The 25479-nt window shown below is 40.9% G+C and overlaps 1 protein-coding gene across 1 annotated transcript in view; it reads left to right on the top strand.

The window, feature by feature from the left end:
• Positions 1–25479, top strand: part of PDIA6 (protein disulfide isomerase family A member 6) — a 40366-nt gene that overhangs the window by 4248 nt on the left and 10639 nt on the right. Inside the window, exons 3-10 of the mRNA XM_056564191.1 lie at positions 2632–2689; positions 4523–4649; positions 6360–6478; positions 15993–16120; positions 18222–18336; positions 20196–20336; positions 20509–20593; positions 20924–20996. Of these exons, the coding sequence (XP_056420166.1) occupies positions 2632–2689; positions 4523–4649; positions 6360–6478; positions 15993–16120; positions 18222–18336; positions 20196–20336; positions 20509–20593; positions 20924–20996 (846 nt within the window). The remainder of the gene's footprint in view (positions 1–2631; positions 2690–4522; positions 4650–6359; positions 6479–15992; positions 16121–18221; positions 18337–20195; positions 20337–20508; positions 20594–20923; positions 20997–25479) is intronic.

Here is a 25479-nt window from a genome sequence, read left to right as displayed (position 1 = left end):
CAGATGATAAATGATTATTACCCCGATGTGGGGTGCTGGGCTGATAAACCGGTGGGGGGTGGGGACATTGGGGGGGCAGAGCTGCGCCCACCAAATTATGATAATGTGGGGGGGGAGGGGTGTAAATACCGTGGAACCGCCATGTTGTTTAATGTGCACACCGTACTGTAAATAAGTAAGCCCTACCCTGAAAATTACCCCTAGTGTGTTTTTGTGGCTAAAAGTAATATAAGATCCGGTCCTATTTTCGGAGAAACACGGTACGTCCTGGTTTGGCGGTACTTCCCGCACCAGGATGTACCTTTACTTCCTGTGTATGACCGCGAGCATACACGGCAGGTTCCGGCAGCCGGGGATCCGCCGGTAATGGTCGACATCGCATGGATGTCCGCCATTAACCCCTCAGATGCAGTGATCAATACAGATCACGGCATCTGCGGCATTGCGTTATTTTGAATGGATGATCGAATCGCCCGCAGCACTGCCGCGGCGATCCGATCATCCAGCATGGCGGCTGGAGGTCCCCTCACCTGGCCATGGCTGTCTCCCGGGGTCTTCTGCTCTGGTCTGAAATCGAGCAGAACAGAGCAGAAGATCACCGATAATACCTAGAAGTGCTGTGTCCTATACATAGCACTGAACAATATTAAGTTAGCAATCAAAGGATTGCTATAGATAGTCCCCTATGGGGACATAAAAATTTAAAAATTAAAATTCAGTTTTACCCCCCAAAAAGCTTAAATATTTTTTATTTTTTTTTTTTTTTTTATAAACCTATTTGGTATCGCCGCGTGCGTAAATGTCCCAACTATCAAAATGTAATGTTAATGATCCCGTACGGGGAATGGCGTAAACGTAAACAATTTAAGTCCAAAAATGCTGCTTTTTTTGTCACATTTTATTTATGCAAATGTGGTATCAATAAAAAGTACAGATTACGGAGCAAACAATTAGCCCTCATCCCGCCCTATATACGGAAAAATGAAAAAGTTATAGGTGGTCAAAATAGGGCGATTTTACATTACTGATTTTATACAAAAAGTTTTAGTTTTTTTTTTTTTTTTTTTTTTTTAGCGGTACAAAAATATATAAGTATCTAGCCATGGGTATCATTTTAATCGTATTGACCCACAGAATGAAGAACACATATCATTTTTACCGTAAAGTGTACAGTGTGAAAACAAAACCCTCCAAAATGTGCAAAATTGTGGTTTTCATTTAAATTTCCTCCGTTAAAAAAAAAAAAAAAATTTTTTTTTTTGGGTTCGCCGTCCATTTTATGGTAAAATGAGAGGTTTCATTACAAAGTACAATTGGTCACGCAAAAAACAAGCCCTTATATGGGTCGGCAGATGGAAATATAGAGGAGTTATGGATTTTAAAAGACGAGGAGGAAAAAACTAAAATGCAAAAATAAAATTGTCCTGGTCCTTAAGGTGAAAATGGGCTTGGTCCTTAAGGGGTTAAAAAATCTTAATCCTTCCAGTACTTATCAGCTGCTGTATAATACCGAGGAAGTTCATGTCTTTTTTAATTTCCTTTCTATCTTACCACAGTGCTCTCTGCTGACACCTGTTTCTGCATCAGGAATTGTCCAGAGAAGGAGAGGTTTGCTATGGGGAATTGCTCCTACTCTGGGCATTTCCTGACATGGACAGAGGTGTCAGCAGAGAGCACTGTGGTCAGACAGAAAAGAAATTGAAAAAGAAAAGAAACTTCCTCTGTATAATACAGCAGCTGAGAAGTATTGGAAGGATTAAGATTTTTAAATAGAAGTAATACACAAATCTGTTTAACTTTCTGTCACCAGTTGATTATATATAAAAAAAAAAATTATATATATATATATTCATGACTAAGTGTTGCTAAGATCCGAAACTGGTATCTGTCTCTGTACCGTTTGTATGTTGATTTAATAATAAATTAAATAAATAAAATAAAATTTTACCTGCATTTCACGGTCTGCTGCTGGACTTATCAATTTGATGATTGAATCTTTTGCCGGTGGCGCTGCCGACTAGTCCGTGCCATAGACTTATAATGGGGTGCAGGGCAGAGATCACTGCGAGCCGGGAAGTAAAGCGCTGTACTGTGCATTCCTCCCTGCTAGTTATAATGATCAGTGGGGGTCTCAGCAAGGAGACCTGATCGATTTAATCGCCACCAGCTGTGACTGGTTATACAGTCCCGGTATGTGGTTCCACTTAGTTTGCCGTGCCTTCTCCTGCCAATCGTGCTTGATTGACAGCCTGAGCTCTGAGTTTCTTCCTGTACTTGGTCTGTCCATTACTACTGTCTGAGTGGTGCGGGGGCACCATGAACTGGCTGGATCCTCTCCCTGTGACTGTATAACCAAGTGTTTCCCAACCAGTGTGCCTCCAGCTGTTGCAAAACTACAACTCCCAGCATGCCCGGACAGCCGTTGGCTGTCCGGGCATGCTGGGAGTTGTAGTTTTGCAACAGCTGGAGGCACCCTGGTTGGGAAACACTGGTATAACCAGTCACAGCTGGCGGCGATTTCTGTGTATGTATTATCCTACCTATTGTGTGTTACATGAAGTAGTTTAGGGGAAATAACTTTATCTTGTATGGTAACGTATTGTGGCTTGTTTTTTTGTTTTTTTTCGAAAGGTGCGGCCATTGTCAGCGACTGACCCCTGACTGGAAAAAAGCTGCAACTGCTTTGAAGGTAAATGTCTGTGTGTGAGCAAAGAAGGGTCTTCAGTGTGTTGAAAAGGGTTATCCAGAATTAGAACAGAAGAGCTGATTTCTTTAAAAAAAAAAAAAAAAAAAAAACACTCCTGTCCTGAGGTTAAAGGGGTACTCCGCCCTTAGACATCTTATCCCCTATCCAAAGGACAGGGGATAAGATGTGAGATCGCCGGGGTTCCGCTGCTGGGGACCCCGGGGATCGCCGCTGCAGCACCCTGCTATCATTACTGAGCGAGTTCGCTCTGCACGTAATGACGGGCGATACAGGGGCCGGAGCAGGGTGATGTCATGGCTCCGCCCCGCCATAGACTTGCATTAAGGGGACGGGCCGTGATGTCATGAGGGGCGGAGCCATGACATCACCCTGCTCCAGCCCCTGTATCGCCCGTCATTACGCACAGAGCGAACTCGCTCAGTAATGATAGCGGGGTGCTGCAGCGGCGATCCCCGGGGTCCCCAGCAGCGGAACCCCGGCGATCTCACATCTTATCCCCTATCCTTTGGATAGGGGATAAGATGCCAGGGGCGGAGTACCCCTTTAAGAAATTAGCTGGGGGTTTTTTTGTTTTGTTTTTTCCTATTCATAACCCCTTTAAATTATCAGAAGTTCTCATTCACACTTTTTTGTTTTTACATTTTTTTTTTTTTTTTAATTTTAACATGCAGTTTTAAGAAAACCTTTAGTGGAAAATGCTTAAAGGGGTACTCCGGTGGAAATTTTTTTTTTATTTTTTTATAAATCATCCGGTGCCAGAGAGTTAAACAGATTTGTAAAATGATTTCTATTAAAAAATCTTTACCCTTCTAGTATTTTTTAGCAGCTGTATGCTACAGAGGAAATTCTTTTCTTTTTGAATTTATTTTTTGTCTTGTCCACAGTGCTCTCTGCTGACACCTGATGCCCGTATCAGGAACTGTCCAGAGCAGGAGAAAATCCCCATAGTAAACCTACGCTACTCTGGACAGTTCCTGACACGGACAGGGGTGTCAGCAGAGAGCACTGTGGACAAGACAAAAAAAAGAAATTCAAAAAGAAAAGAATTTCCTCTGTAGCATACAGCTGCTAAAAAGTACTGGAAGGGTAAAGTGTTTTTTTTTTTTTTAGAAGTCCTTTACAAATCTGTTTAACTTTCTGGCACCAGTTGATTTTAAGAGAGTTTTCCACCGGAGTACCCCTTTAACTTAGCGTATTATATAATTCACACAGGCTATGGCTCCTTTGAGGAGGCTGACTACTGAAACGCTGCGAATAGAGATGAGCGAACTTACAGTAAATTCGATTCGTCACAAACTTCTCGGCTCGGCAGTTGATGACTTTTCCTGCATAAATTAGTTCAGCCTTCAGGTGCTCCGATGAGCTGGAAAAGGTGGATACAGTCCTAGGAGACTCTTTCCTAGGAATGTATCCACCTTTTCCAGCCCACCGGAGCACCTGAAAGCTGAACTAATTTATGCAGGAAAAGTCAGCAACTGCCGAGCCGAGAAGTTCGTGACGAATCGAATTTACTGTAAGTTCGCTCATCTCTAGCTGCGAACTGATCAAGATTGCTCTGGAATGGGTGCCTCCAGCTGTTGCAAAACTACAATTCCCAGCATGCCCGGACAGCCTCCGGCTGTCCGGGCATGCTGGGAGTTGTAGTTTTGCAACAGCTGGAGGCACTGGAATAGTAGAAAGATTCCCGCTGCTTGAAACAGACTGGAGAAAGTCCATTATTCATCACTTGTATATACTGATGAGACCTTTCTACAGTCCTTCTCCGTACACAGATATATCTAAACCGGCCTCTTATCTCGTCTTTGTTAATTTCAGGGAATAGTGAAGGTCGGAGCTATTGACTGTGATCAGCACAAGACTGTGGGCGGTGAATATGGAATACGAGGGTTCCCAACAATCAAGATATTCGGAGCAAACAAGAACAAGCCGGAGGATTATCAAGGTAAGGGACAGAGGCTTCCGGGCTCAATATTTTACATTTCCAGCTAATTTATTTATATGCAGGAGGAAATGCTTCCCTCTACTCCGTCCGAATACATAGATACATTAGAGTTCAGAGAAAATACTAGTCCATGGACTGCAGGATAAAACTTACTGGGACCTTAACATGTATAGAAGAAAGAAGAGACAGAGGGGATATGATAGAGACTTTTATATACATAAGGGGAATCGACACGGTAAATGGGAGAGCAGAGGACATAGTATTATATTAGAGATGAAAGATGTCTTCAGGAAGTATTTATTGAGAGTAGTGGATACATGGAACAGCCTTCCTGTAAATGTGTTAGCTGCAAATACAGTGAAGGAGTTTAAGCATGTATGGGATAAGCCTAAGGCTATCCTTCATATAAGATAGGGATAGGTATAAGGATATCCTTCATATAAGATAGAGATAGGTATAAGGCTATCCTTCATATAAGATAGAGATAGGTATAAGGCCATCCTTGATATAAGATAGAGATAGGTATAAGGCCATCCTTGATATAAGATAGGGATAGGCATAAGGCTATCCTTCATATAAAATAGAGATAGGTATAAGGGTATCCTTCATATAAGATAGATAGGTATAAGGATATCCTTCATATAAAATAGAGAGAGGTATAAGGTTATCCTTCATATAAGATAGAGATAGGCATAAGGTTATCCTTCATATAAGATAGAGATAGGTATAAGGGTATCCTTCATATAAGATAGAGATAGGCATAAGGCTATCCTTCATATAAGATAGAGATAGGTATAAGGGTATCCTTCATATAAGATAGATAGGTATAAGGATATCCTTCATATAAGATAGAGATAGGTATAAGGATATCCTTCATATAAAATAGAGATGGGTATAAGGCTATCCTTTATATAAGACAGAGATAGGTATAAGGCTATCCTTCATATAAGATAGAGATAGGTAGAAGGCTATGCTTCATATAAGATAGGGCCAGAGACTATTCATAGGATTCAGGATATTGGGCAGCGTAGATGGGCCAAATGGTTCTCATCTACCGACACATTCTTTGTTTCTATTTGACACTGAACAGGGAGGGTTGGATCTCTCCATACGCTGATGACCTATCTCCATTGATAGACTTCAAGGATTGTAATAATGATGTATTTAACATATTTCACAATGCTGTTCGAAGATTGTCATCAGTACCTGGCCCCATTGGAGTTCACAATTTAAAGGAGATCTGCAGCTGCATATAGCTTTAGTGTATAGTGTATAATCTCAGAGAGGGGGGGGATGGGTGTCTGACTGCTGGGACCCACCCCACGATCTCCTGTACGGGGCCCCGGCTCTCCCCATGCAGGAGGCGTGTCAGCAGCAGCATGACCCTGCGGCCAATGCAGCGTTCGTGCCTCCCTGCCTATCCCATAAAGCTGAATGAAGGGGGGTGGGGGACGTCTGTTGAGGTCCATGACACAAGCACTAGCTGCGCAGAGCCATGGCAGTGCCAGGTCCTGGTATGGTGGATTATGGGAGAAGAAGTTATATACCTGCTGCAGTACTCCTTTAAGTTCCCAATCGATCAGTATCGAGTCTTCTAGTGAGATGAGGCTTCTTAGAAACTCTAAAGTTTCTTCTGATCAGTAGCTGAAGACTTGGGTAGATGAAGGGTCCTCAGTTTGGCTGAATGTAGACTCCCATGATCTCTTACAGGAGCAAGAACAAGTGAAGCCATTGTTGATGGTGCATTAAATGCCCTCCGGTCTTTAGTGAAGGATAGGCTTGGCGGAAGAGCAGGAGGAGGAGGCGGTGGCTATGATTCAGGAAAACAGGTAGGTATCGGAGCACCCACATAAGTCTGGCTCTTTACACTTGTTTGTGGAGAAGGTGTATGACTGACATCCTGCTTAACTGAATAGTGGATTTGGACTAGTGCTGGGCGATATACCGGATTATACCGAATACCTGTCTGTGTGTATTTGTGTGTTTAAAAACATTTATTTTTTTTGAATTTTTTCATATACTGCAATACCGGTGAGTGTATGCCTTGTTTGGGACAAAGGGCATACCTGTACGCCCTCTGCCCGCTCCCTTTCTAGAACACAGGGGCCACGCCGTGGGTCAGGCTGCACAATGGCCAGGACCCGTGGTTAATAGCATGCGACACCGATCGCGGTGCTGCGCACTATTAACTCTTTAGACGCACTGATCAACTTTGAACGCTGCGTCTAAAGTGAAAGCTACTGTATTTATCGGGGTATACCACGCACCGGCCTATAACACGCACCCTCATTTTACCCAGATTATTTGGGTAAGAAAAGTTTTTTACCCAAATATCCATGGTAAAATGAGGGTGCGTGTGTGCGCGTGTATACCCCGATATACCTCCAGGAAAGGCAGGGGGAGAGAGGCCGTCGCTGCCCGCTTCTCTCCCCCTGACTTTCCTGGGGTCTAGAGCCCTGCTGCCGGCCCTTCTCTCCCCCTGACTATCGGTGTCGGCGCCCCATTGCTGGCGCCGACAGCCAGGGGGAGAGAAGGGGCAGCGGCACCCATTCAAAAAATGGTAATCGGAAAATAGAAACAGATATGGAAAAAAAGATTGTTTCAAGTGCTGAATGGTATATGGTCTCCATACAATGACCTATTTTTGTTTGGACAAGATATGTAGTATCGGTCCAGCTTTTTAACAGATTCTTGCATGCCTCTCCTGTAATTCTTTTAACTTGCAGCTGTGTCCTGTGGACCAAGTGGGCTATTCTGTTTTATAATCAGTAGCCATGAATGTAAACGTTTTACACACACACACCCCGTTTATAAGGATTTTAAAGGGGTACTCCGGTGAAAACCTTTTTTTCTTTTAAATCAACTGGTGGCAGAAAGTTAAACATATTTGTAAATTACTTCTATTAAAAAAATCTTAATCCTTCCAGTACTTATTAGCTGCTGAATGCTACAGAGGAAATTCCTTTCTTTTTTGGAACACTGATGACATCACGAGCACAGTGCTCTCTGCTGACATCTCTGTCCATTTTAGCAACCATGCATTGCAGATGTATGCTAGGGGCAGCATGGTGGCTCAGTGGTTAGCACTGCTGCCTTGCAGTGCTGGGGACTTGGGTTCAAATCCCACTAAGGACAACAATAAATAAAGTGTTTATTATTATAATAACGTCAGCAGAGAGAACTGTGCTCGTGATGTCATCAGAGAGCATTCCAACAAGAAAATAATTTCCTCTGTAGTATTCAGCAGCTAATAAGTACAGGAAGGATTAAGATTTTTTTTAATAGAAGTAATTTACCAATATGTTTAACTTTCTGCCACCAGTTGATTTAAAAGAAAAAAGGTTGTGTCCCTACTGTGGTGATCCAGAGGAAGGTAAAAACCACCTGAAGCTTATGCCAGTTGCCCCATACTGGGGGAAAAACTTTGTCTCAACAGCATCACTACTCACCTCCCCAGCCGTATAGTATACAGGGTGGCATAGTGTATAGTGTGTACTATATAGGACTCCCTGACTACAGGACAGCACTATACTGACAGGACTCCCTGCTCCTATAGCCACTTTGGGCAGTATACAGAATATACAGCCTTCTATAGATAGCTGTATACAGAAGACTTTGTCCGCTTGCCTCCCTCGCTCCCTGTCCCCGCCGGGCCAGTGTAACTCCGCCCCCTAGTGATCATGTCATTATGGGGCGGAGCTGCAGACAGGAACCAGGCTTATAAGGGTATAAGGCTCTGTTCACATTGTCCGTTTTGTATAATGTGAACAGACCATTCTGGCAGGGAGACTCCACCTGTTGCTAAACTACAACTCCCAGCATGCCCAGACAGCCAAAGGTGGGGGAAAAAAAATGCATAGGGATCCCCATATTTTTATTCACAGCCAGATACCAACCAAGCAGCAACAGCCTGACGTTACCAGGGTGGGCGAGGACCATTGTTACTGGCCCTCCCCAGCCTAAATAACGCCAGCCTGTTACCGCCTAGGCCCAGGAGCGCCATTTTTGAAGCTCCAGGCCTGTTGGTACTGGCTTTTCCCGGCACCCCTATGGTGGCGGATACCAGGGTAATTATTGGGGGTTAGCGGTAGTTGTTTTTCGGGCTAACGCTAAACCCCTGCTTAGTAATGGATTCTGTCAATACGACAGCTTCCACTACTAAGCCTTAAAATTCAACAAAGAAAAAAAAAACACAACACATTGGAAACATTTTATTTAAAAAAACACTCCCCCACAGCCCTCGTTCGCAATTTTATTAAAAGAAAAATAAAATACAGTTCATCCGCCGTAATCCTCTGCATACACGGATCTGAAACGAGAAGAAGAAAAAAAAAACACAACAAATTGGTTAGGACTTTTTTGGCGCTGTCCGCTGGGGAGAGCGCCCATAATGCAATGTCTTCCCAAACAGGGAACTTCCAAGTGGTGCAAAACTACAACTACCAGCATGCCCAGACAGCCTTTGGCTCTCTGGGCATTCTGGGAGTTGTAGTTTAGCAACAGCTGGAGTCTCCCTGTCCGCCTCCTAATTTTGTCATCACTAGGGGGTGGAGCTACATGGACCCAGCCATGCCAACATGTCAGGTCCAGCACTGGCTGATATTGATGTCATATTAAACTGCACATTGACCCAAGTTGGTAAAGTGAATGGGGTATTGAAGTATACCACAATACTGCAGCAGTGCCACTTTAAAAAAAAAAAAAAAAAAAAGGTGAGCAGTCTAACTGGGGTTGTATGGGCATTTTTCTGGTCAGGGAGGTTGTATTACAGTGCTTTGCTCTTCGCTGTCTGGCACTACAAAACTCCATTTTTTTTTTTTTTTTAAATATGTACCTGCCTATTTATTTTTTTCATTGTTTTAATTTATAAAAAAAAAAATAAATAATAATCAGTTGATTGATAAACCGGTTGCACACAATAAATAAATTAGCCATCTGTAAAAAGAATTGTGAAGTCACCAAAGGAGATGATGGTGTTAAGTGAACCCCCCCCCCCTCAAAGAACACTTCCGTGCGCCAAGCCTTTCTTAAAAAGAAAGAACAGGAGCAAGCCTGCCAGCTCTACAGGACCTGGACACTTGGATGATCATGGCGACATTTCCCCCTGAAGTCCTTATGACCATTCTGTATAAAATCTTCCATTGTGTTAGGTGAACGTGATAACCACCACACTGCAGAGACCGGTTAATACTCTATTTGGGATTCCTGTAGAATTCATTTTACTAGTTTAATAGTTCTGCCATTCCTTGCGTGCTGTGGAGGTGGTGACGTCATGGCCATGCCCCCTCAATGCAAGTCTACGGGAGGGGGCGTGGCGGATGCCACGCCTCCTCCCGTAGACTTGCATTGAGGGGGCGTAGCCATGAGGTCACCACCTCAGCAGCACACACCTAGTTTTTGGAACAAAATGTTCCGATCGCTGGGGCAGTGGAGTACCCCTTTTTAATGACACAGAATAACATTTAAAGGAGGCATTATGAATTCAGATGAAGAATTATTTTTTTTTAAATATCAGCTGTTGCTTCGTGACTACAACCTAAAAATAAGGACAGAAACACAAAGAGGATAACCTCATAAAGCATATGTAGTATTGCCCTCTACCTACTAACCCACACCAGTCTATTCTGCGATGTGTTTTTCAGTCTCCGGGTCTATAGGCCATGTAAAAAGCCCTAAGTGAAGTCCAGTAGGGGCACTTTCCTGGTGACCACACAGTTATGGTTGATCCAAGTATGATAATGGTTTCTAAATGTGAAACCCTACAGAGTGGATTGTAGGTTGGTGTTTGTTTTGTCCACTTTTCGGTGATGGGGGATTATCGTTGTGCAGAACCAACGCGTACAGTATCATCCAAGACCACAAGAACCACTACAACGACGTCCACAGCAAGACTGCCAGGAACGTAATCCGCAGAGGAAGCGTTATCCTTCTCAACAACGTGGCTCCCGGCAGCAGAATCGGCGCCAGCCTAGCCCCCAACGTTGTCCCTTCCAGGCCCAAGAGGAAGAGGACTAAGGCCTTATTAATCTAATCCAAAGTCCTCTTATGCTGTTCTGATCCTGAATTACTTGAGCGGAAGCGACTTAGTTGAGTAGCCCTCTTACGTGAGGACAGATTTAACATGTTCCTCTATTTTCTCCTCTAAAGATCATGTAACCTTCTAGAAGTCCATGTGACTACACTATGAATTCTTTACTTCTACAAACTTGTCATGTTAAATTATAAAATCAAATCACATTACAGTTTGTGTCTCAGACAATGAGTTCTGTCGTTTAGTAGCTGCGATCCATTAGAGCGGGGGTGCTCAAGATGGGAAGAAACTTTAGTGGCAACATATCCCTATCCAAATGATTGGTGTATTGGCCAATGGTATAAAATTGAGCTTGGTGCAACACCATCTCTTTCGGGCGAAGATATGCCCATCACCCCAATAAGGACATGGTGTAGAAAGTGTCTAAAACACACAAATAATGGCTTACATGACATGCACTACCTTTATTTTCGCCAGAATTTTGCATTAGTAAATCTGCCCCATTGGCTATTCCATCATCCTAGGGGTCAAATGACCAAACAAGTCAAACCAGAATCTTTACATAGTACCGTACGTAAAAGATAAACAGCTGCCCATTCAAGATTATTGCTAAACTCAAGTGGTTCTGGAGATAAATTGAAGCAGTCAATTGGTTAGGTTCCATTTGACATTACTGACAATATATGAAGAAGGTGATTTTACATTGGTGAAGAACCAACTCTATAGATCTCAGGGGTAGAGGAAGATAGTAATTCACCACATGAGTGATGTACATAAGTCAAAGACCCAGTTAAACAAGTTACACATGACCAACATCACGATCTACATTTCTCTTCGATTGGATCCTCGGTTTGTTCCATTATATTAGGATCCTACCAATCTCCCATTTAGACTTCCTGTCCTTCCATATAACCCCGTCCATGAATACACAATTGGCCATTTGATCGTCGATGAATTGGACATAAAGGATGATTCCAAGAACTGACACTCTATACCCAGTGCAGTGCACACTCCCTTAGTCTGAAAACTTCAAAGACCTCGTCAATCTTAAGAGTTGAAGACCCTTCTATTTCAATGTGGAGTTGGTGCGACAGTTTTATGGAAAGGAAAGCTACATGCAGGAAGACCTGGGTGGGCAAAGTACAAATCCTCCTTTACAGTGTTGGGTTATAAAATGGAGAGTACCAGAATCTTAGACTTGGGCTTCGGTGCTGGCCTCTTTCCCTACTCCATTTTTCAAGGATTGGACAACCCATAGCATTGGAACGGTACCTTCACTGAAATAAATATTCAACCGCTAGGTTTGGGCTTGAGCATAATTTGGTTCTGGAATGAAATTGTCACTATAACAACATGGTCCATACTCCACTGGCCAGCATTCGGAAGTAAATGTTCCGAACTCTGTTTTCGTGCTGCTGGGGGGGTCGGCCATGCCCCTCGTGACATCACGGACACACCCCTTCAATCGAAGTCTACCGCGTTCAGAACCTTTAGTTCCTCGCTGACCAGTGGAGTACCCCTTTAAAGGAAAACTGTCCGTTTTCTCCCCCCCGCACTCCACAAAATGTTAGGTTGGCACTTGATTGTGTGGGTACCAGGGATAGGGTATCCAATATATGTAGAAAGGGATCCCGGCACACCAGAGTTAGATGCAAGTAATTTTCTTTATTTTAAAGCATAAAGTAACGCAGCACACGTTCCGGCCACTACAGCCTTTTTCAACTGGCTGGTAGTGCGGGGGACGCTGATCAGTTTAATGCTTACCGTGCCAGGATCCGTTACCCCGTTCGGCCGTAATCTTCTATTTTCGGTATATGCTAATGAGGTGCTAATTGGCACCGGCCGGGCTCACTGGCACTCTGACGTCAGTGCCGCAGCGCCGCCCAGCTCCTCAATATTCCTCCCCTCCCTCTTCTCCCCGCTCTGTAATGAAGAGAGAGGGGAGGAATATTGATGAGCTGAGCGGCGCTGCAGCCGGCGGCACTGACGTCAGAGTGCCAGTTAGCCCGGCCGGTGCCAGTTAGCACCTCATTAGCATATACCGAAAATAGAAGATTACGACCGAACTGGGCGGCGGATCAGGGCACGGTAATCATTCAACTGATCAGCATCCCCCGCACTACCAGCCAGTAAATTTGTAAATGACTTCTATTAAAAATCTTAATCCTTCCAGTACTTATCAGCTGCTGTTATTCTCCACAGGAAGAAACTTTTTTTTTTTTTTTTTTAATTCCTTTCTGCCTGACCACAGTGCTCTCTGCTGACACCTTTGTCCATTTTAGGAACTGTGCAGAGTAGGAGCAAATCCCCATAGAAAACCTATCCTGCTCTGGACAGTTCCTAAAACAGAGGTGTCAGCAGAAAGGAAATGCAAAAAGAAAAGAACTTCCTGTGGATCCTAACAGCAGCTGATAAATACTGGATTAATATATATATTTTTTTTTATAGAAGTAATTTACTAATCTTTTTAACTTTCTGGCACCAGTTGATGTAAAAAAAAAAAATGTAAAAAATTTTTTTCCTGTGGAGTTCCCTTTTAAGAGATTTTCGGATTTTGACTCCCAACAGACCTAAATCTTATGCTTTCAGACAGTAATTTATCTGGGGGCTCTAGTAGAGAACACCCATGGTGCCGGAAGCAGTTATGGAAGTCAGTCCTGGGTTAAAGGGGTACTCCGGTGGAAAACTGTTATTATTTTTTATTTATTTATTTTTTTAAATCAACTGTGCCAGAATGTTAAACAGATTTGTACATCACTTCTATTAAAAAATCCTAATCCTACCAGTACTTATTAGCTGCTTAATACTACAGAGGAAATTATTTTCTTTTTGGAACACAGAGCTCTCTGCTGACATCATGACCACAGTGCTCTCTGCTGACATCTCTGTCCCATTTTAGGAACTGTCCAGAGCAGCCTATGTTTGCTATGGTGATTTTCTCCTACTCTGGACAGTTCTTAAAATGGACAGAGATGTCAGCAGAGAGCACTGTGCGCGTGATGTCAGCAGAGAGCACTGTTTTTCCCAGGAGTACCCCTTTAAGATGGAAGGATGCATACCTGAAGTGGAAAATGTAGCTGCAGGAAGGATACTGCTTCTTTATAGAAGAGACCCAGTTGGTTTATGGAGCGTTCTCTTCGGACATTGCACCATAAATCTACAGTAGGCAAATTCTCCCTTCTTCAAAGGGAAGAGTCGTCCATTTGTAGAACGAAAAGAAAAACGGCCAGCACACTTACCTAATACACGGGTGCACGCTGCTGTGGCCAATACAGAGTATACAAGAAAGAAGGTTGCAGCAGCACTCTTGCTCAAAAAATGGAGGCTCTTAGCGCACTTCGTGCGCTAAGAGCCTCCATTTTTTGAGCAAGAGTGCTGCTGCAACCTTCTTTTTTGTATACTATCCATTAGTAGAAAATGGTCTTGTGGTTCTTGCTAGAGATGAGCGAACTTACAGTAAATTCGATTCGTCACGAACTTCTCGGCTCGGCAGTTGATGACTTTTCCTGCATAAATTAGTTCAGCTTTCAGGTGCTCCCGTGGGCTGGAAAAGGTGGATACAGTCCTAGGAGACTCTTTCCTAGGACTGTATCCACCTTTTCCAGCCCACCGGAGCACCTGAAGGCTGAACTAATTTATGCAGGATAAGCCATCAACTGCCGAGCCGAGAAGTTTGTGACGAATCGAATTTACTGTAAGTTCGTTCATCTCTAGTTCTTGCTCCTCCCCAGTACAGTATTGGATGCTGGGTGGCTGGACAGATCCCTTTAAAGTGGGAAGGTCCTATGAATAAATCTATTCATGTTGGTAATTTGTGTTGAGCACAATATCAGCACTTTTGCGATTTCGGGAATATTTAGAATATAGTGCCATATATTTGTAATGACGAATATTACAGTAGTTTTTATTTTTTTATTTTTTTTTGTCACATGCAAAGTTTTATGCAAATTTTCGCATGTAAAAAAAAGAAAGAAATAAAAGGAACGAACATAGTGAATATGCGAATTTCGAGAACATAGGACGAATAATCATCACTATATTCGAATATGGCCCCTGCAAGTCATCACTATTGGTAATTCGTGGCTGCGGCTCGTTGGCAAAAGTGCAGTTGCTGGGGGGGGGGGGGGTAAGGTCACAAATTTTTATATTATTTTTTTTTTTTTTTTTTTATAGCACTGGAAAATGACTTTATGTACTACTTTCATTGTTCTAAAACGTTTCATTTTATGTGGGAGCAACAGTCTCTTAGAGACAGGGGTCAAGTCCTGGGGGGGGGGGGGGGAAGCGTGGGAGCTCAATGGGAACAGTGTTCCTGCTTTGGAAAAAGTGCAGTACTCTGTTCCCATGTGTTCCTGCAGGACTTGAGCCTTGCTTCAGGCCTATGAACACTAGGAAATCCCCTTGATTTCCATGGGATCCTGCTGCTCAGAGTAAATGACGAAATTTTTATAGCAGAACTTCCAACGCAGATCCGGATTCCCCCAAAATAATTAAAGGGGTACTCCGGAGCAAAACTTTATTCTTTAATTTTTATTTATTTATTTTATATTTGTTTAAGTCAACTGGTGGCAGAAAGTTAAACAGATTTGTAAATTACTTTGATTAAAAAAATCTTAATCCTGCCAGTACTTATTAGCTGCTAAATACTACAGAGGAAATGCTTTTTGGAACACAGGGCTCTATGCTGACATCTCTGTCCATTTTAGGTACTGTCCAGAGTAGGGGAAAATCCCCATAGCAAACATATGCTGCTCTGGACAGTTCCTAAAATGGACAGAGATGTCAGCAGAGAGCACTGTGCTCGTGATGTCAGCAGAGAGCTCTGTGTTCGAAAAATAAAATAAATTCCTCTGTAGTTTTCAGCAGCTAATAAGTACTGGAAGGATTAAGATTTTTTAATAGAAGTAATTTACAAATCTGTTAAACTTTCTGGCACCAGTTGATTTAAAAAAAAAAAAAAAATTCCCCTGGAGGAGTACCCCTTTAACTTGTTTCGGCCTGGAATGTACCCGATCCCTGACCGCATCCGAATTCAGTGTGGAAATATCTTTCTGAATTTCTGTAGTGTGCATGTGTCCATTCCATAGTACTGAAGCTGAGGATATCACGATACATTGTATTGTGGACTCTGTAGAGGCTTTTATTGTTTCGTGACCCTATTTCCTCCATAGCTAAAAAATAAGTCAGTTTTGAGTCTTTTTCTCTACTTTGTAACTAGTTAAGGTATCTTCACTGTGGACAGAACCTTTTCAATGAACATAAATGTTTGTGGAAATAGTAATCTTCATGATCTCATTCTCCTGTATCTGTAGCAGAGAAGCGGCGGAAGCAAAAAGGACGTCATTGAACTGACTGATGACAACTTCGACAGACAAGTATTGAACAGCGACACTGTTTGGCTTGTGGAGTTCTTCGCTCCTTGGTGCGGCCACTGTAAGAAGTAAGTGCGCGTTATTGATTCTGCCATCTTTTCAGCTATAAAGTTTTCGGCGCAACATTTATTTTTTGTATAATTTTCTTTTTTTTTTTTTTTTGTGATCATTGTATTGGGTGTCATAGGTTCATTGGAAGGGATTTTTGCACCATTTTGCAGCACATATAATGAAACCCATTTTATTAATTTCAGGTTTTTTTTCTTGGGGGGTGGGGGTGCTATGGAAAAACGTTTGCAGCCTTAGAGGGGTATTCCAGGAAAAAACTATATATATATATATATATATATATATATATATATATATATATATATATATATATATATATATATATATATATATATATATATATATATATATATATATATATTATATATTATATATTATATATTATATTATAATATATTATATTATAATATATTATATTATAATATATTATATTATAATATATTATATTATAATATATTATATTATAATATATTATATTATAATATATTATATTATAATATATTATATTATAATATATTATATTATAATATATTATATTATAATATATTATATTATAATATATTATATTATAATATATTATATTATAATATATTATATTATATATATATTATATTATATATATATTATATTATATATATATTATATTATATATATATTATATTATATATATATTATATTATATATATATTATATATATATATTATATATATATTATATTATATATATATTATATTATATATATATTATATTATATATATATTATATATTATAATATATATATATTATATATAAATTATAATATATATATATTATATATAAATTATAATATATATATATTATATATAAATTATAATATATATATATATATATATTATAATATATATATATATATATATTATAATATATATATATATATATATATATATTATAATATATATATAATATATATAATCAACTGGCTCCAGAAATCTTAATCCTTTCAATAATTATCAGCTGCTGAAGTTGAGTTGTTGTTTTTTGTCTGGCAACAGTTCTCTCTGCTGACATCTCTGCTTGTCTCGGGAACTGCAGAGAGTAGAAGAGGTTTGCTATGGGGATTTGCTTCTACTCTGAGCGGTGCCCAAGACAGGTGTCATCAGAGAGCATTTAGACAGAAAAGAACTCAACTTCAGCAGCTCATAAGTACTGAAAGCATTAAGATTTTTTTTTATAGAAGTAATTTACAAATCTGTTTAACTTTCTGGAGCCAGTTGATATATGAAAAAAAAAGTTTTTTTCCTGTATAACCCCTTTAATGAACTTTTTTAGGATTCTTTGTTGATGTGAATCCCACTTCTTCAATGTCACCGATCAGAAGAAGGGACAATGGTGCTATGGACCTGAGGGGCACTCAGGTGTCCATCGCTGAACCAGGCACATCTGGCCTTGAAGGGGTGTCGGGCACTGCAGTGAAGGGGGAACAGCCTTCCAGCCCTTTGTTTTGATAACCAGTGGGGGGTATCCAAGGGTGGAAACCCTACAGATCATGCATAGATAGACCCACCTTGTGAAAACCCAGACAAGATCAATGCTATGTTAAAGGGGTATTCCAGGAAAAAAAAACTATTTTTTTTATATATATCAACTGGGTCCAGAAAGTTTTAGACAGATTTGTAAATTCTATTTAAAAAAAATCTTAATCCTTCCAATAGTTATCAGCTGCTGAAGTTGAGTTGTTCTTTTCTGTCTAACTGCTTTCTGATGACACCTGTCTCGGGAGCTGTCCAGAGTAGGAGCGAATCACCTTGGCATTTGCTATGGGGATCCGCTCCTACTCTGTGCTGTTCCTGAGACAGGGGTCATCAGAGAGCAGTTAGACAGAAAAGAACAACTCAACTTCAGCAGCAGATAACTATTGGAAGGATTAAGATTTTTTTAATAGAAGTAATTTACAAATCTGTTTAACTTTCTGGAGCCAGTTGATTTAAAAAAAAAAAAATAAAATTTTCCTCGGAATACCCTTTTAATCTGCCAATGACTACCTAGACAATCCTAAGTCCTCTATGGAAATGATGAAAATTTGACTTTTTTTAGATTTACTAACAATATGTCTGTCTTCAGCTTGGAACCTGAATGGGCCGCTGCAGCCTCTGAAGTGGCTGAACAAACTAAAGGCAAAGTAAAGCTTGGAGCAGTAGATGCCACTGTGCACCAAGGACTAGCCAGCCGCTATGGAGTGAGTAGTGACTGAAGTGGACAGTACAGCTATAGGAAAGTAATAGAAGGATTGTCAGGTACAGGTTTTGACTATAAATCAGGTTATTGCAGTGTTTGCTGTTGCAAAACTACAACTCTCAGCATGCCCAGACAGCCTTTGGCTGGGAATTGTAGTTTTGCAACAGCTGGAGGCACCCTGTTGGGAAACACTGAACTATGGGATTCAGCGCAGTTAGGTGCAGTAAATGATGACAATGATTCAGTGTTTCCCAACCAGGGTGCCTCCAGCTGTTGCAAAACTACAACTTTCAGCATGCTGGGAGTTGTAGTTTTGCAACAGCTGGAGGCACCCTGGTTGGGAAACACTGGGTTATTGTATGAGATCACTATTATCTAATTATAAATCTGGCCATTTAGTTAACTTATTGTTTGTTTATTTGAAGGAAAAAAAAATCAACTGGTAACAAAAAGTTTTATACTTAACTATTGTAAGGCTGCTGCATGCACACCACGTTCTTGTAATACAGTTCCGGTGTCAGGTTTTTGGATTAAAAAAAAGGATTCCTCAAAACCTGACTAAACTGTATCAGATGTGTACAAATTTCAACCCGTATACGGTTTGAAAAATTATATCCGCTTGCATCCGTTTTTATTAAATTTTTTTTAAAACGTATACATTAACTTTTCACTCCATTTTGAATAAAGTTTCACTTGTTTGATTGAAATTCCAAGAAAAAAAAACTGCAAAGTCAAAAACCGTACGGTGAAAACGGGATGGAACCGTACGCACATACAGTTCTGTACGGTTCCCATTGACTCTCACATGTTAAAAAAAAAAAAAAAAAACTTATACGGTTTAATACAGTTTTTCACCCGGACCATAAAACGTGGTAGACTACGGTATTGGATACGGGTAAAAAAACGGACAAAACCGTATAAGATGCAAAACGGACTAAACCGGATGATGCGTTTGACGTACAGTTTACAATGTTAAGTCAATGCATACGGTTTATATACAGTTCCATATGGTTTTTAACTTGAAACCGTATACGGGAACTATATAACAAAAACGTGGTGTGCGTGCAGCCTAACTCACTATTATGTCTGAGAACTGTTGCACACGGTCATGATTGTTTACCCGATCATGTAGCAAACATTTTCTATTGAGTCATTACAAATATTTTTCCAAGTTCAGTAACTGTAAATAATTTTCTTTACTTAGCTTCTATTTTTTGACTACTAAATATTCCCTAACACTGTATTTGGCAATATTCAGAAGTTCCATAGACAATTAATTGAGCGGCATCTGAGCATGTGCGCTGCACTGCACTCCATTCAATTGGGGGGGGGGGGGGGTACTTCTGCTCCTGTGAGTGTGAAAGCCCCAGCAGTCGGACCCCCCCCAATCAGCTATGTATCCCCTATCCTTTATTCCCTACACTTTGGGATAGGGAATAACTTTTCAATTTGGGATAACACCTTTTTAAGAAACTGTAAATAGGTAGCTCTCTAATATCAGTATTTTAGGTCGTGTTGTTTGTGTTTGGGCCTTTTATTTTTATTTTTTTCATTTTAACCAAAAACCAGAAGTGGAATACAACAATCAGGATAAAGATTTGCCGGAACTCACAGATTTGTTTGAAGTCCCATGCAAATCTATGTATCGATGTAGTCTTAGGCTAGTCATGGGCTACGGCGTTGCGAGGAGGTTTATACAGCTCCTGCCCCCGTATGTGGATACTGTATCGAAGTACTAGTATTATAAAATGTTGACCTCTGTGAATATGGACAGTGAAGTAAAGTGACCCCCAGAATGAGCCTTATGTGCTTCTCCCTCAGGCACCACAGTCTCTATAACTAAAATTCTGCTTCTTCCAGATCAGAGGATTTCCCACTATTAAAATCTTCCAGAAGGGAGAAGAACCTGTGGACTATGAAGGTGGCAGGACAAAGGCTGATATTGTGGCTCGGGCTCTTGACTTGTTCTCTGAGAACGCACCTCCCCCCGAGATCCTGGAGGTTAGTCTATTTTGTGTGTTCTTTTGACCTTTCACCTCTTAGTAGATGCACTCCACAATGCTAAAGCGTCTTTTCTGCATTGTAGTTTAACCTTGTAACAAAACGTTTGCAGCTGTTACCTCCCTTTTACCTCTTTTCATATTCCCTCTCTTCTCTTGCATCACTCTGACAGATCTTGAATGGAGACGTTGTGAAGAAGACCTGCGATGAGCACCAGCTCTGTATAGTTGCCGTCCTACCTCATATCCTAGACACAGGTAGTAATAATAATAATAATAATAATATTATCTTCTCTTACGTCCTTCCAGCAGTAGTGTTCTATTTGTGTGCTGCTGTAGGACGTAAGGGAAAACAAATTATGGTTAGAAAGTAATCCTTCCCCTTAAAGCCAAAGGTTGTCGGGGGATGCTGGGTGTTGTAGTTTTGCAACAGCTGAAGGCACCCTGGTTGGGAAACATTGTTCTAGTGTATATAAGGTTTCTAGCTTCCTTTTTATTAATCAAAGAAGGTATTGTTTTGTTGTGGCTTACCGTTTTTTCCCTGTGTTTTCTGTCTGAACTGACTATGTCTAATTTGTACCCTCACAGGTGCGGCTGGAAGAAATGCCTATTTAGAGGTCATGCTCAAAATGGCTGACAAGTACAAGAAGAAGATGTGGGGGTAAGTTTGTCTTTAGGCAAAGATTTAAAACTTATTAAAAATTCTTCATTTTCATTCTTCTGAAAAGAAAATTCAAGATTAAATTTTTTTCATTGTGTAAATAATGTTTAATAGTCAAGGCCCCTTTGACACTGCAGTTATGACACGGCAGTGTGACGGCCTTCGGGGAACCCGGGGAGAATAGCGGGAGAAAAAAATTCTGCAAGGGCCACCTTTTTCTCCCTCTACTCCTGCTACAAAACAACTGTGCCCAACTGGCCCCATTGACTATAATGGGATCCATCGGGACTCATTGTGCCCCGTCCAGATAACGGCCGTTAAATAAAAAAATAAAAATAATGAATGGCCATTCTTGAAGGGGCACAACGGTAGTGTGAATGTAGGGTATGGAGCAAGTACAGAAAATAAGGAGAGGCTCTTGTCTAACTGTTCACCAATGAAGACCCGAGCTGCCCAACTGAGACCTATACCCACGGTGTCTGGAAAATAGGCAATTATAGTACAAAAAAAAAATATGGGGCTCAGGGTCACAGATACTAAATCAATATGCAGTTTATTAAAAAATATATTATACACAATTAATATATGACCTGCGACTCAAAAGGCCCTTGTGAGTCGTCTGGGTCACCTCTTGGTCAATATATTGTTATTCAGATCCTTAGAAATATATAAGATAGTAGATGGATATAACATGTGACCATACACCTAGTAGAACTAGTCCAAGTATATAAAATAACAAGTGCAAGAAATTGTTCGGCTGTATACTATACTAGCAGTCTTGAGGATAGTGTTCTGTTAGTATCCTCAGAGGTTATATGCAATGTATACAGTACGTTCAGTTGTAATGTTGCTCACCAATCCTAGGATGTTGGATATAGGGGAGATAATTGTACCTTCCTGTATCGCTGGTCTTAATCCTCTGTGCCGCCTCTCCTTGTAGGAGACCCGGCCGTCTCACAGGATCGCGGTGCTGGGTACAGTGGGCTCCGGCTCGGTGGACTGCAGCGCTTGAGCAGTGAAGGAAGCTGGTACGCTTGGCGGCGTCCTCGTGTATGTTGCGTGCGCCGGCCGGTGCTTTGATTGACAGGCAAATATCTCCTGGGTAACAAAGTCAATAAATGACCAATAACACAAAAAGACAGTTTTTATTAACTTTATACAAATTAATATTAACTGTATACAATTCAATTTCCAATCTTAAAATATACAATACGATGCCCTTCATGCTGGTTTCATTTATCTGTCTGTCTCATTTATTTATCTGTCTGTCTTATCTTATCGGGCCGTGCGCTTTAAAATGCGTTCTGCCGTATGAGGGCTGGTGGGGCGGTGGGCGGCGCCTCCCCTGTCTGGACATGTGCACGGATTGACTCCGTGGGCGTGTGCTTGGAGTGGCACCAATCGCCGCTTGACGGTGGTGCGCATGCGCCCGAAACGTCATGCGTTTCACCGTGCGTTCCATGATCCGCACGCTGAGCGCATTGATAGTGTTTTTCACAGTACGCATGTTACATAGTTACATAGTTACATAGTTAGTACGGTTGAAAAAAGACATACGTCCATCAAGTTCAACCAGGGAATTAAGGGTAGGGGGTGTGTCGCGATATTGGGGAAGGGATGGGATTTTATAATTCTGCATAAGCATTAATGTTATTTTGTTCCAGGAATTTATCTAATCCTGTTTTAAAGCTGTAAATTTTTCCTGCTGTGACCAGTTCCTGAGGTAGACCGTTCCATAAATTCACAGTCCTCACGGTAAAGGCGTGTCACCCCTTTAGACTAAACTTTTTCTTCTCCAGACGGAGGGAGTGCCCCCCCCCCCCCGTCCTTTGGGGGGGGGGGGGTTTAACCTGGAACAGTTTTTCTCCATATTTTTTGTATGGGCCATTTATATACTTATATACGTTTATCATATCCCCCCTTAAACGTCTCTTCTCAAGACTAAACAATTGTAACTCCTTTAATCGCTCCTCATAGCTAAGATGTTCCATACCCCATATTAGTTTAGTCGCGCGTCTCTGCACCCTTTCCAACTCCGCAGTGTCCCTTTTATGAACAGGTGACCAAAACTGAACAGCATATTCCAGGTGAGGCCGTACCAATGCTTTATAAAGGGGGAATATTATGTCCCTGTCCCTTGAGTCCATGCCTCTTTTTATACATGACAATATCCTGCTGGCTTTGGAAGCAGCAGCCTGACATTGCATGCTATTCTGTAGTCTGTGATCTACAAGTACACCCAGATCCTTCTCTACCAGTGACTCTGCCAGTTTAATCCCCCCTAAGACATACGATGCATGCAGGTTATTAGTACCCAGATGCATAACTTTACATTTATCCACATTGAACCTCATTTGCCAAGTGGATGCCCAGACACTTAGTCTATCCAAGTCATCTTGTAACTTATACACATCCTCTATAGACTGTACCGTGCTACAAAGCTTGGTGTCATCTGCAAAGATAGAAACAGAGCTGTTAATACCATCCTCTATATCATTGATAAATAAATTAAACAACAGCGGGCCCAGTACTGAACCTTGGGGTACACCACTAATAACCGGGGACCAATCAGAGTACGAATTAACTTACCTGTCAGACGTCTGTGAGGGACAGTATCAAACGCTTTTGCAAAATCCAGAAACCCTATGACAGGCATTTATCAAGCTATTTAGTTAATTTTTCTTTACTAAAAATGTTGGGGTCAGTTACTTGTCAGTATATATAGTGTACATCCCTCCCCTAAGTCACCAACGTCACATCTGATGGCTAATAGAAAGAAGGCCATACTCCATTTATATGGAATATCTAAAATAAATACAGGGTTTATTTTAGATAAAGAAGGAATTTGGGCTACAATGTAAAACAAGATTGTGTCTTATTGAGTTTGACGCTAATAAAAACATTTGTGTTCTAAAACAAAATTTACATAATGTACATGTAATCAAATACAACTGTATATGAATAAAATGTTGGTTCGGCAAGTGCGATGTGTCTGTATATATAGGTCACTATACTGCTATAGACGACGGGAATATCGAACGGGATGATACTGAATGGGAATGACAAAGATATAAAAGATTAATAATAATAATCATCATCCTATTCTTTCTATCAAGCAGAAATATATGTTCTCTAAAAGAAATACTAAAAAAAAAAAGCTAAAAAAAAATAAAAATAAAAATCGTAAATGATGTCAAAAATGCTAAGAAATATTGTAACCCAGGGTGGTATCGACCTTAAGCTGTTTGCAGGAGAAAATTGAGACCAACCTGGGTTACAATATTTCTTAGCATTTCTGACATCATTTACGCTTTTTTTTTTTTTTTTTTTTTTTTTTTTTTTAGTATTTATTTTAGAGAACATATATTTCTGCTTGATAGAAAGAATAGGATGATGATTATTATTATTAATCTTTTATATCTTTGTCATTCCCATTCAGTATCATCCCGTTCGATATTACCGCCGTCTATAGCAGTATAGTGACCTATATATACAGACACATAGCACTTGCCGAACCAACATTTTATTCATATACAGTTGTATTTGATTACATGTACATTATGTATATTTTGTTTTAGAACACAAATGTTTTTATTAGCGTCAAACTCAGTAAGATTATACACAATCTTGTTTTACATTGTAGCCCAAATTCCTTCTTTATCTAAACCCTGTATTTATTTTAGATATTCCATATAAACGGATTATCGCCTATTTTCTATTAGCCATCAGATGTGACGTCAGTGACTTAGGGGAGGGATCTACACTATATATACTGACAAGTTACTGACCCCTACATACATTTTTATCAAGCTACTGAAGAAAAGACCTATGGGGGGTCCTGAAACGCGTCCAGCCTATGATATACTGATATCTGTGACCACCATCAGTACCCCATTGTGCCTTATTGGTCATTTATTGACTTTGTTACCCAAGAGATATTTGCCTGTCAATCAAAGCACCGACCGGCGCGCGTTAACATACGCGAGGACGCCGCCGAGCGTACCAGCATCCTTCACTGCTCAAGCGCTGCAGTCCACCAAGCCGGAGCCCAATGTACCCAGCACCGCGATCCTGTGAGACGGCCGGGTCTCCAGCAGCGCTCGCTCCTACAAGGAGAGGCGGCACAGAGGATTAAGACCAGCGATACAGGAAGGTACAATTATCTCCCCTATATCCAACATCCTAGGATTGGTGAGCAACATTACAATTGAACGTACTGTATACATTGCATATAACCTATGACTAGAGATGAGCGAACTTACAGTAAATTCGATTCGTCACGAACTTCTCGGCTCGGCAGTTGACGACTTTTCCTGTGTAAATTAGTTCAGCTTTCAGGTGCTCCCGTGGACTGGAAAAGGTGGATACAATCATAGGAGAGTCTTTCCTAGGACTGTATCCACCTTTTCCAGCCCACCGGAGCACCTGAAGGCTGAACTAATTTATGCAGGAAAAGTCATCAACTGCCAAGCCGAGAAGTTTG

The sequence above is a fragment of the Hyla sarda genome, chromosome 3, assembly GCF_029499605.1.
Source record: "Hyla sarda isolate aHylSar1 chromosome 3, aHylSar1.hap1, whole genome shotgun sequence".
In the NCBI taxonomy this organism is placed as follows: Eukaryota; Metazoa; Chordata; class Amphibia; order Anura; family Hylidae; genus Hyla; species Hyla sarda.
This window is presented reverse-complemented; position numbering and strand designations above follow the sequence as displayed.